The following is a 12,871-nucleotide window of genomic DNA, read 5'->3' on the forward strand; positions in this document are numbered from 1 at the left end:
GTAATCCCCAACTTTGTTTCCTTTCTAGCCAATGTTGTTTGTTTCTGCATCTTATTCTATTGCTATTACAATTTGAAATATAAAAAAAGGGGCGCCTTGGTGGCTCAGTCAATTAAGCATCTGCCTTCAGCTCAGGTCATGATCCCAGCATCCTGGGATGGAGCCCCAGATCTGGCTCCCCGCTCAGTGGGGAGCCTGCTTCTCTGTCTCCAGCTCACCCCCCTGCTTGTGTTCCCTCTCTCACAGTCTCTCTCTGTCAAATAAATAAATAAAATCTTAAAAAAAAGAGAGAAAGATGTTGAAGGAGAAATAGCATTTTTATTTTTCTTATTGATTTTTTTCAAAAAATGTGCATTTTATTCAGCAATATTTATTGAGCATCTACTATGTGCTAGGCCATGATCCAGGTATCAGGGATATAGTGCTGAAAATGATAGACCTGTGTCTATTCTCATATATTAGAATTTTCATGAAGGCTGGTGATGGATGTGATAGACAATAAACAGATTAATTAATAAAACCATAAAAGAGCCTTATAGGCCTTGATAAATAGTCTGACTTTTATTTTAAGTGGGTCGGAAGACTTTGGAGATGTATTAATTAGAATTAGTATTTGCTACATGTAACAAGGACCCAGCTAGAGTGGCTTTAATTTATTTACTGTTAAATTTATTTCTCTCTCATGTAAAATGTTTTGTCTCATCACTGGGACTAATATGAAGGCTTCATGATCATCAGAAACTCTTGGTCCAAAAATGGCTGCTGGAGCTCCAACCATCATGTTTACATTTAACACTAGAAGAGAAACCAAAAAAAAGATAAGAAAGAAAAAGAAAGGGATACCCCTTCCCTTTTAAGGAATTTTCTAAAGGTCCTACACAGAACTTAGTCACATGGCTATATCCAGTTGCAAGGGAGGCTGGAAAATGTAGCTGCCCTGAGTAAAATTGAGTTTTATTCCTAAGGAGAAAAAGGACAATAGAGTTGAGATAAGAAACCAACAATTTCTGCCACAGAAATCTGAGTCATGTTTTTAAAAACATATTCTGTCTTCTCTGTAGAGAACAGATTATGGGGATTGGACTAGAAGGGAGATCGGTTTTTCACATTTGTCTAGATAAACTTTGGTGGTAGACTAGGGTGGTACTATAGTGAAGATGGACAGAAGATGGATTCGGGTATGTTTTGAGGTAAAGTCAATGGGACTTCCTGATGGGCTGAATGGGGTGAGGGAAAGAAAAGAATCCAGAACATTGCCTAGGTTTTTTGCCTTGAGAAAATGGATATATGGCTCTGATGCTTAGTAATATCAGAGTATAGGTTTATGAAAGAGAGATTCAAGAGTTCTGCTTGGATCATGTTAATTTTTAAATGCCCGTTAGGCATTCAAACAACAGTTGCCAAGATGGCATTTGGATATATAAATCTATAGTTAAGGGTAGATGTCAGGCTCAGAGATTAAACAATTGACAGTCACTGGCATGTGACTGGAATTCATAGTCATGGGCAGATGAAATTACCTAGGAAAAATGTGCATAGAGAAGGGAGCCCAGGGCCAAACGGAAGCTCACCAACATTGGGAATGTTGGTAGATGAGTAGGAGCAAAGCAAAGTGAGCAGGCAGCCAATGAAGAAAGCAACCAAGAGAATGGTTGTTAGAAAACCTGGTGAAAAGAGGGAGTGGTCGAATGTATTTAATGCTTCCTGAGAGGTGTAATAAGATATGGACAAACGTGACGTTTGGATTTGGCAACATGGTAGCCACTGGTAACCTTTACAAGAACAGATTTAGAAGAATAGAAGGAAAAAGGCATAAATCAATTTATTCAGCATCCAGTCACGAGAAATACACTAGCTGGCAGTCTAGGGGGAGAGGTGGGCAAATTGTTCCTCATACAGTGTGCCACTAAGGACCATGATGGAGGTCTGCACAGATCACAGATGAGTCAGGGCACTAAATCTATGGGGACAAGGGCACAGAAGGCTTTCAAAAGAAGGTGATAACTAGGTGCCTAAACTGCATTTTTAGAAATTAAAAGATCTGTGGAGTAATGCATTGGCCTTGGAGCTGGGAGACCTAGGTTCTAGTCCTACCTCTATCCCTAACAGATGATCTGAGACAAGTCCCTTCCCCTGTCTAGGGTTCTTGCTTCCTTCTGCATGGGGAAATGGCTAGATCCGACCATCCTCATTTGTTTCTGGAGTTTTCTAACCTATTGGAGTCTGGATAGACTGAAGGTTTTAAGTTCAAGTTTCTCTGCCCTTTAGTTAGCCTTTGGGGTATATATTTAAATGTCTATATTTCTCCACTAGAAACAGATCATTTATTCATAGTTTTAGTTGCTACAGTGTAAATTAGTGAGCATAATGTTATCCTCTATAACCAACCCCAACATTTCAGTGGCTTAACACTGTAGGAGCCACTGCAAGTCACTCCAAGAAGGGCCATTTTGCATGAACATTACTTGGAATTAAAAGCAATCCAAATCCAGCAGGTTCAGAAAAAGCTCTTCACCTGCTCCTCAACTGCCTGCTATTAAACAGAGATTCCTCTTTACCTAAGAGACTTCTCTGCATAATAAGGCAACCTTTGGTTTCTGAACCTCTCCTCTCCCCTTCCTGCTAATCGTCTTTCTTCCCTTTGTACCCTCAGATCCCCTCCCCTTCTCTTTAGCTCTTGTAAGCTCCATGTTTCCTCACTGTCTTTGGAATTTCCGCGTCTGCACAGATTCCCCTTATTGAGATGTATTAAATTTGATTTTCCCCTGTTAATCTGTCGCATGTCAATGTGATTCTTAGTTCAGCTAGAAGGACCTCTGAACAGCCGGGGAAATTCTTCCTCCCCAGTGGAGGAAGAATGGGGGACCCAACAGAATAATTTTTCTTCCTGCCCATGTAATGATCCAGTGCAAGTTCTGACAAAGGGTCCTGAACACAGTAAGTCAGGGACCCAGGCTCCTTCCATTCTGTCCTTTTGCCATCCCTTAGATTCTCCCAATTATTTGCTCTCTGGCAGAAGGAAAGTATGGAAAAGATACCAAACCATCTCAGCTCAGAGGTGCCATATATTACTTCTGATAGAATTCCATTTTAAACGAATCGCGTGGGTTCACCTGAGACGCAATGGAGACTGGGAAATGGAGAGTCTGGCTGGGCCGCAGGCACTGTGTCGGGAAAGGGGGAACAAGCGTCTTTGGTGGACTCCAGACATTTCTGCTACATGGAACATTTCTTGACCCATACAACTCATTTGTTTGCTTATTTTATAGCTGAAGAAGAGACCACCTTTTCCAAAATAGAGATTCATAAGAAGTCTGAGATATTTCCTGAAAATCTCAGGTACAGGCATACATGACTGTTTAGGCATAAACAACTGTCATTAAGCTCAGAATACTGTTAAAATCTGTCAGGTCAGTTCTTCTCGGTGTCTTTGGTACGAGTGGGGAAATGTTGGGGTGTGTGCATGGTGAGTTCTGTCAATAGCATCTACATCAGGTTTGATTATCTTGCTCTTTTATTAGTTTTTTAAAGATATTTTCATATCGAAAGCTAAGTGTAGCTACAAGTTATTCCTCCTATTTATTTCTGCATTTGGACAGTCCTGAAGAAATAAGAGAAAAGATCTTGAGTTTCTTTGATGTCATCATAACAAAAATGAGGACGGCTGAGGAAGACATCATTCCTCTGGAATCTTGCCAGTGTGAGGAGATCGTAGAGATGGTCATCATGCCTCTGGCCCACCATTTTCTGGCTTTGGGAGAAAACAACAAAGCCTTATATTACTTCCTAGAAATTACATCTGCTTATCTCATCTTGGGTGATAATTATATGGTAAGGTGTTTCTACCCCGCCCCCCCCCGCGCCCCCGCACCCTTGAGACAAGTTAGAGATCACAGTGCCCGAAGGGAAGCTCTGGGATGCTTTTTTTTATTACTTCATGTTCTTGATTCCTGCCAGCACCCTTTTCCTTTGAAAATCAAATTGCTGAGAAGGGAAATGACCTGAGATTGAGAAATGAAAGTTAGAACAAATTGAAACTAGCATTATACATCATTGAAAATAGTGCCACCTTTAGAAACTTGCCATGAATTGTCTACCTATATGGGGAGGAGGTGGATGTCCTATCTCATTCCCAAAATGATGCAGAAAGGACTCTTGGTATCATTGCTGCCATTTCAGCAGAGTCTTCCTCAGTAATGTCCCTGTGGCATTTGCCTTCTGTCCTCCCTGAATACCTGTGAGCACAAATACCTGTAGGTCTTTGGATTTGTGCAAATCTGGCTTTCATCTTGTGATTCCCCAAAAGGAGCTCACCCACTTTGGTCTTCATGTAATTTGTGCTAAATTATCATACATTTCCTTTAGGCCACCAAAACACTAGTGTTTCTCCGGAATAATTGTAAATAATATTCCAGGGCTATATGCCCCGAGAAATGTGGGGATTCGATGTACGTATAATGAAATAAAAAGGATTAATTCTTAAGTAAGTTGGGAAGCACTGAGCTGAATAAAGCTAAATAAGTTTCTTTACTGCAAATATTTCATGGCCTTAATATGCTAAGATACAGGTAAATCTTCCAGAGGGTCAGGCTAGTTCTGGGGCATACTGTGTTCCTCAAACTTACTTGACCTTAGACCACTTTTCGTAGAGCAGCTGACTAGACTAACATTGGTTGAACTCACTTTAGGAAATGCTCCTCTGGCCCTTGCTTCATCTGACTCACATTTCTGAATAGGCATGCCTATAGTTCATGTCCACCCTGGTGGTCTCTTCCATATTTACAATTGCTTTTGATCACAGCAACCTAATCGACCCTCATACCTTAGATTTTTAGAAAATTTAAAAATTAAATCATTAAAAATGTTGGTAAGCCCCAGTTCTCTCAGTATTTATGTGAAAGATGAAAGTTGCCCATGCATATTATATATATGAATATATATGTGTGTATATATGTACACACACACACACACACACACACACACACATACACGCGCGCGCGCGGAAGAGGGGGATATGATCAGTGAGTCCCAAGAAGAGAAGGTTTAAGTAGCCCTGGGGGCCAACTTGCTAAGCACCCCTACCTCAATTAGCATGGAATGGGGGATGGTCAGGAAAGAAAATGATTGGAAGCAGAGCCCTGGTGCAGGTTACCCAGAATGTGCCATTTGCATCCTCTGTCCCACCAAAAATAATTTAGTAGGTCCATGTCAACTCACATTTCCCTCTTCTGCCTCCCACTCATATCCCTTTGGCTGAATGAAATTTGGGGATATCGCTTTGCCTTATTTTACTCTTCAAGTCTGACCTTGCCTTGGTACTCATGTGTACCAAGGCTGTCCTGTCTAACGATGTCATGGTTTTAAAACGAAATGGGGAGAGTTGCTCAGGGCCTTACCTTCCTAAAGATGGCCCTGGCAAAGGAAACGGTCCATAGCTCATTCCAAAAATCGAGACCAGCTTCTCATAGATGTGGGGATACTGTCAGGGGCAGTGGGTACATTGTTGGAAATTGGGGCCATCGGGGGTGGAATTACTCAGAGGAAGAAATTGCCCTGGATCCATCCTCTCAAGCGAGTGATCCAGTGGACAAAGACAGGCCTGCAGGTGGGCAGGATCTTCACCAGGAACTTGACCTACCCAGTGCTACCTAGAGTTTGGAGGCCCTTACTAATCCGGAGCCAGGGACGGGGGTGGAAGTGGGTCCTCCGGTGGCAGGTGCTTTTCCCTACTCGGTAGAGGCCGGACCCCCGCTGACTCAACACAATGTGCCCCTCTGCTGGCTGCAGGCATACATATATTTGAACGAGGGAGAGAGGTTGCTGAAAATGCTCAAGGACGACAAATCCTGGAGTCATACTTTTGAGTCGGCTACCTTTTACAGCCTCAAAGGTCAGGTAAGAAAGCATTAAAAACATGATCATGTGTTATTGGTCACTGGGGCGTTATATAGAAGAAGCAGAAGCTGTCTCTGTCCTTCCTGCACTCCCTCCCATCCGCTACCACAAATCCTTGCCAAGACCGCAGAATCTCAAGCCCCGCTACTCAAACCTCCTTGCCCTCACTTACCAGCAGCAAGATCTTCCTTGTCCTCGTGGCTGATGTCATTATGAAAGGTTTTTTAACAACCTCCACACATGGACCTGCACAGGGAAACATTTTCTCAGAGGTAGATGATGCACAATAAAGATTCCACGCAAAATCCTCATCAGTCAGCCATCCTTCCAGGCATTCGTCTGCAAACATTTACTGTTATGCCAGGCCCACGGGGATTTTGTTCCTGGGGCTTAAGTTACCCTTTTGATAAGAATCCCAGGAATATGTGTTGTTGGAACACACCGATCAAGTCCAGAATCACTGCTTTTCCTCTCTCCTTTCTCCCCCTCCTTTCTCCCTGTAGGTCTGTTTCAACATGGGCCAGATGGTGCTTGCCAAGAAAATGCTGCGGAAGGCACTGAAGCTGCTCAAGAGAATCTTTCCTTACAACTTAATCTCCCTGTTTCTTCACACCCATGTTGAGAAAAACAGACACTTTTACTATGTGAATCAACAGGCCCAAGAGAGCCCACCTCCAGGGTAAGGGAAGGAGCTGGGAAGAGCTCGAGGTCTCACTCCTCAGAGAGACCTACACAGACTCCATCAGCCCCCAAAGCCTGGGCCTCTAGGGTGCTGCAAGAAGGCCTGGTGGCTCTACCCTGAGGCTCACTGGTGCTGGAGGGGGCTGGAGGGGGCTGGAGGGGGAGGCTCCAGGCGAGGTGGGGGTTGCCCCAGAACACCTCACAGCAGCTTTTGTGAAAGATAAGTTCAGGTGACAAAAAAACATCAGGGAGCCCTTCGAAAGCTGAGCTCCAGTGCCCTGCCCTAGTCCACCCCTTCAGCCCTGTGACCCGCCATGTTCCACTGGAAGCTGTACCAGTGCTCCTGGGGCCTCAGTCACAAGCCCTTTTCCATCCAGGGGTACAACGCTGGGTATCGTCTCTGCCCCAAACCGAAATACAAGGTCCCAAAGACCTCTGCCAGAGGGCAGACTGCCCACACATCTATGTACCTGGATGGGAATGTGCATTACATGGGAGTATCCATCAGTCATGATTAAACCACTAAGATTTATACATCTCAACATATGTAAATTTTGCCTATAAAAAAACTATAAAAAATAATACTGGTGGGGACCACCTGTGTGGCTCAGTTGGTTAAGCACTGGACTCTCGATCTCATCTCAGGCCTTGATCTCAGGGTTGTGAGTTCAAGCCCTGCATTGGTAGTTGTTGAAGCTGGGTGTTCAATGCACGTAGTTCATGATATTTTTCTGCTTTACTGTGTGTATGTTTGAAATTTTCCACAATAAACGTTTCTGGATATATTCCCCCTATTCAATCAGCACCAAGGGAAATGCCACCTAGCTGGGGATCTGGAGAGCTGACAGAGGACATCTCTCCCATGCTGGGAGAGGCCAGTAGTGGTTTCGCTACAGGTTCTGCCTGAGATGCAAACAGCTATTTCTAGGAGCCAGTTGCTACAGCTCTTTCCCCAAGCCCACTGCCTTCCCCAAAAGTGTTCCCTTAAATGCAGGGGAGCCTGGGGTGGAAATGAGCTGGAGCTGAGCTCCTTTGCAGGTTAGGGGCAGGCTCCTGGGAATGGTGCCTGTGGTCTCAGGAGACACCAAGAGGGAGGGGGCAGGGACAGGTCAGCAGAGATCCCTCTGAGAGGTAGGAGGGAATCAGAGTTTGGGTCATGTGTAGAGTTGCTGGATCAAATACAGCTTGCCTAGTTGACTTTGAAGTTCAGATGAACAATGAATCATTTTTTTTACTCTTTTTTTTTTTTTTAAAGAGAGAGAGTGTGTGTGAACGGGGAGGGGCAGAGGGAGAAAGAGAAAGAGAGAATCTTAAGCAGGCTCCAGGCTCTCAGCACGGGGCCCAGCCCAACATGGGGCCTGATCCCACCACCCTGAGATCACTACCTGAACCGAAATCAAGAGTCGGACACTCCACTGACTGAGCCACCCTGGCGCCCCGAGTCATTTTTTTAGGATACATATATGTCACACAAATATTTAGGACATGTGCATTCTAAACAAATTATTTTGAAATGCAAATTTAACTGGGCATCCCACGTTTGCATTCCCTAAATGTGACAAGCCTAGTTAACAGCCACATTTTATGAAAGGAATAAGAAGTTACCTGCATGAGGGAAAAGGGGGGAAGTACTGCTGAGGAAGAAACTGCAGAGCTGTGGGTTTCCAACACCATCTGGTCAAAGGGTTCTGATCTCAAAAATGAGGACAAGAAACAACTTTAATGTCAGAGTTTCTACGGCTCTCATGAATGTCTTATGCTGTAAGGGATTTTACGCTGTTTCCTTTAAAAGGAGGCTTTAAAAAATAATTTCCACAACAGAATCAATGTCATTAATGTCTAAATTGAAAGTACCTGGAATTCTTTTTTAAAAATCTCCAGGATCTCTCTTTTTTTTTAAGATTTTATTTATTTGAGAGTGAGAGAGAGAGAGCATGAGCTGGTGGGGAGGGGCAGAGGGAGAGAGAGAAGTAGACTCCCCTGCTGAGCAGGGAGCCTGATACGGGGCTTGATCCCAGGACCTTGAGATCATGACCTGAGCCTAAGGCAGATGCTTAACCGACTGAGCCACCCAGGCGCCCCCCAGGATATCTCTTTCTTCCTCCTTTCTCGTCTTTATTTAAAATCTGCTTTTTGATAAATATTTCTAATTATATTTTGTTTTCTTGGTTTTGTTAAATCACTAAATATTGCCGCCAACTTGCTTATCATAAAGATAAGGTTCCCATTTTTAAATGGCTTGTTGAAGCCAAGATTGAGAACCCAAACATTCTTTGTAGGTGGTCGTCCATCCTCCCCTTGAATACCTCCAGCACAGGAGGTTCACCATCTCCTGTGACATTCCTTTCCATTGTTGGAATGTGTCTTAGTCTGCTCAGGCTATTTTAACAAAATACCATAGACTGGGTGGCTTATAAATAGCAGAAATTTATTGCTGAAGTCTGAGATCAGAGTCCCAACATGGTCGGGGAGGGGCCTCTTCAGGATCACAGACTTTTTTTTATCTTCATATGGTGGGAAGGGGCTGGAGAGCTTTGGGGGTCTCTTTTATCAGAGCCTTAACCCCATTTATGAGGTCTCTACCCTCATGACCTAATTACCTCCCAAAGCACCCACCTACTGTTACCATCGATTTCGAGGGTTAGGATTCAACATATGAATTTGGTGGAGGTGCATTCAGATCACAGCAGAACATAATTGTTAAAATGTTCATTTCCTTTGTTGAGCTGAGGCCTAGCTCCCGATAGCCTGCTCAGTGGAGGACATGACACACAGGAATGGCCGGGCTGGAAGCGGACAGAGCCTGAGCCCCAGCCCCACCACATTCTAGCTATGTGACTTCGGGTTAGTCGCTTAACCTGTCTGAGTCTCACCTGCTTGCATAAAATGGGGTTCATTATTTCTTCCTTTCGTCCAGGCTTGTTATCAGAATCAAATGTGATGAATTAAATAAATGGGCTTTTTAAAATAACTTCATTTAAATAGCGATGACCTGGGGCACGTGGGTGGCTCAGTTGGTTAAGCGACTGCCATCAGCTCAGGTCATGACCCTGGAGTCCCGGGATCGAGTCCCGCATCGGGCCCCCTGCTCAGCGAGGAGCCTGTTTCTCCCTCTGACCCTCCCCCCTCTCATGTATTCTCGCTCTCTCAAATAAATAAATCTTTTTAAAAATAAATAAATAGTGATAACCTGACAGGGGACAAGTGATTTGCATAAATTGTCTTAATTAATCATCACAAAGTAGGTATTATGCTCCCCATTGGGTGGGGGAGAAAATGTGCTTCATAAAAATTAATGTGCCGGCGGCGGAGCAAGATGGCGGAGGAGTAGGAGACCTGGATTTCGTCTGGTCTCAGGAATTCAGCTGAATAGGGATCAAACCATTCTGAACACCTACGAACTCAACAGGAGATCAAAGAGGAGAGCAGCAACAACTATCTAAACAGAGAAGCGACCACTTACTGGAAGGTAGGACGTGCGGAGAAGTGAATCAGAGGCGATATTCGGGAGGATAGACGGCGGGGGAGGGGGCCTCCGCCGGCCGCTTCTGGCAAGTGCTAGAGCCGCGGAGCACAAAATCGGACCTTTTAGAAGTCGGCTCCGCGGAGGGACGTCGCTCCAGTGGCTAAGCGGGGGGTGGAATCCTCCCGGGACAGTGTGGTCTCAGGACCCTTGGGGTCACAGAAAGACCGGGAGAGCCTGAGTGCGCCAGAGCTCCCAGGGATCGGAGCGGGGAAGCCGGCTGCAGAGATGGAGCCGAGGCGCGGGCTCTCAGCTCAGGGTTGCCATAAACTGTGATCCGCGGCCCAGTCGGGCCACTGCTCCTGCAGCAGGGACCCAACAAGCGGCAGATCCGGGGAGACTCCCCTTCCTTCCCGGGGAGGAGCGGCGCGGGAGCGCACCGCAGGGATCTGCTGGGTTTGGAGACTCCACACGGGGTCGGGTGCCAGAGATAGCAACGCTCGGTCACAGGCCGGGTGAGCACGGAGTGTGGCCGGGGACCGGGGACAAGGGAGTGACTGCTTTTCTCTGGGGGCGCACTGAGGAGCGGGGCCCCGAGTTCTCAGCTCCTCCGGGTGGAGATTGGGAGGACACCATTTTTGCCCTGGTCCTCCAAGGCTGTACGGAGAGCTTGCAGGGAACAAAAGCTCCTGAGATCAAACCCGAGCAGCTTGCTTAGCCCGGACCGACAAGGGCGAGGCAATTCAGCCTCCGGCAAAGACATTTGGAAACCACAGCAACAGGCCCCTCCCCCAGAAGATCAGCACGAACAGCCAGCAAGCCAAGACCAAGTTTACCGATCAAGGAGAACGGGAGAACTCCAGCGCTAGGGGAATACTGCACATAGAATTCATGGCTTTTTTTTACCATGATTCATTAGTTCATCAAAGTTAATTTTTGTTAACTGTTTTTTTTTCTTTTTCCCTTTTTCAACCAACATCTTATCAATCTCTTTTTAAAAAAAAACAAAACATTTTTTATTTTTCATTTTTAGAGTCATATTTTATCCCTTCATAGTAGTTACCCTTATTTTTGGCATATATATATAAGTTGTTCTCTCTTTAAAATTTTGAGATACAGTTTCTTCTAACAGATAAAAATATACCCTAAATCACTAGTGTATGGCTCTGTTCTAGTCTCCTGCCTGATCACATTCTCTCCCTTTTTTCTTTTTTTTTAAATCCTCTTTCTTTTTTCAAACAACTTCTTATCTTATCAAGTCCTTTTATAAAATCTTTAAAATTTTCATCTTTACAGTCATCTTCTATCCCTTCATTGTATCAACCCTTATTTTGTACATATATGTCTTTCTTCCTTTAAAATTTTAGGAGGCACTTTTTTCTAACAGACCAAAATACGCGCAAAATCTAGTGTGTGGCACTGATCTATGCAATAGCCTGATCATATTTGATCACATTCTGCTTTTTTTGTATTGTTCTGTTTTTGTTTTTATCTTTTTTCTTTTTTTTTTTTCTCTTTCTTTCCCTTTCTTTTCCCCTGGTTTCAGGTCTTTTCTGATTTGTATACAGTATATTTGCTGGGGACGTTGTAAACCTGTTAGCATTTTGTTCTCTCATTCATCTATTCTCCTCTGGACAAAATGACAAGACGAAAAAAATCACCTCAGGAAAAAGAACAAGAGGTAGTACCGTCAGCCAGGGACCTACTCAATACAGACATTAGTACGATGTCGGACCTAGAGTTCAGAATCATGACTTTAAAGATACTAGCTGGGCTTGAAAAAAGCGTGGAAGTTATTAGAGAAGCCCTTTCTGGAGAAATAAAAGAACTAAAATCTAACCAAGTCGAAATCAAAAAGGCTATTGATGAGGTGCAATCAAAAATGGGGGCACTAACTGCTAGGATAAATGAGGCAGAAGAGAGAATCAGTGATATAGAAGACCAAATGATGGAAAATAAAGAGGCTGAGAAAAGGAGGGGGAAACAACTACAGGATCATGAGGGCAGAATTCGAGAGATAAGTGATACGATAAGACGAAACAACATTAGAATAATTGGGATCCCAGAAGAAGAAGAGAGAGAGAGAGGGGCAGAAGGTATATTGGAGCAAATAATAGCAGAGAACTTCCCTAATGTGAGGAAGGAAACAGACATCAAAATCCAGGAGGCACAGAGAACCCCTCTCAAAATCAATAATAATAGGTCAACACCCCGACATCTAATAGTAAAACTTACGAGTCTCAGAGACAAAGAGAAAATCCTGAAAGCAGCTCGGGAGAAGAGATGTGTAACCTATAATGGTAGAAACAATACATTGGCAACAGACCTATCCACAGAGACCTGGCAGGCCAGAAAGGACTGGCATGATATCTTCAGAGCACTAAACGAGAAAAATATGCAGCCAAGAATACTATATCCAGCTAGGCTGTCATTGAAAATAGAAGGAGAGATCAAAAGCTTCCAGGACAAACAAAAACTAAAGGAATTTGCAAACACGAAACCAGCCCTCCAAGAAATATTGAAAGGGGTCCTCAAGCAAAAAGAGAGCTTAAAAGCAGCAGAGATCAGAAAGGAACACAGACAATATACAGTTACAGTCACCTTACAGGCAATACAATGGCACTAAATTCATACCTTTCGATAGTTACCCTGAATGTAAATGGGCTCAATGCCCCAATCAAAAGACACAGGCTATCAGATTGGATTCAAAAACAAGACCATCAATATGCTGTCTGCAAGAGACTCATTTTAGACCCAAAGACACCCCCAGATTGAAAGTGAGGGGGTGGAAAACACTTTACCATGCTAATGTGGACACCAAAAGAAAGCTGG

At 44.2% G+C, this 12,871-nt stretch overlaps 1 protein-coding gene across 2 annotated transcripts in view; it reads left to right on the forward strand.

The window, feature by feature from the left end:
• Positions 1-12,871, forward strand: part of ADCY10 (adenylate cyclase 10) — an 82,274-nt gene that overhangs the window by 52,105 nt on the left and 17,298 nt on the right. For both annotated transcript variants that reach the window (XM_028111677.2, XM_028111678.2), the window contains exons 21-24: positions 3,270-3,339; positions 3,600-3,831; positions 5,788-5,895; positions 6,399-6,574. In XM_028111677.2, coding sequence (XP_027967478.1) covers positions 3,270-3,339; positions 3,600-3,831; positions 5,788-5,895; positions 6,399-6,574 — 586 coding nt within the window. The remainder of the gene's footprint in view (positions 1-3,269; positions 3,340-3,599; positions 3,832-5,787; positions 5,896-6,398; positions 6,575-12,871) is intronic.

This window comes from Eumetopias jubatus, unplaced genomic scaffold (genome assembly GCF_037043125.1).
Source record: "Eumetopias jubatus isolate StellerSeaLion01/CBP00866 unplaced genomic scaffold, mEumJub1_p1.0 scaffold_12, whole genome shotgun sequence".
In the NCBI taxonomy this organism is placed as follows: domain Eukaryota; kingdom Metazoa; phylum Chordata; class Mammalia; order Carnivora; family Otariidae; genus Eumetopias; species Eumetopias jubatus.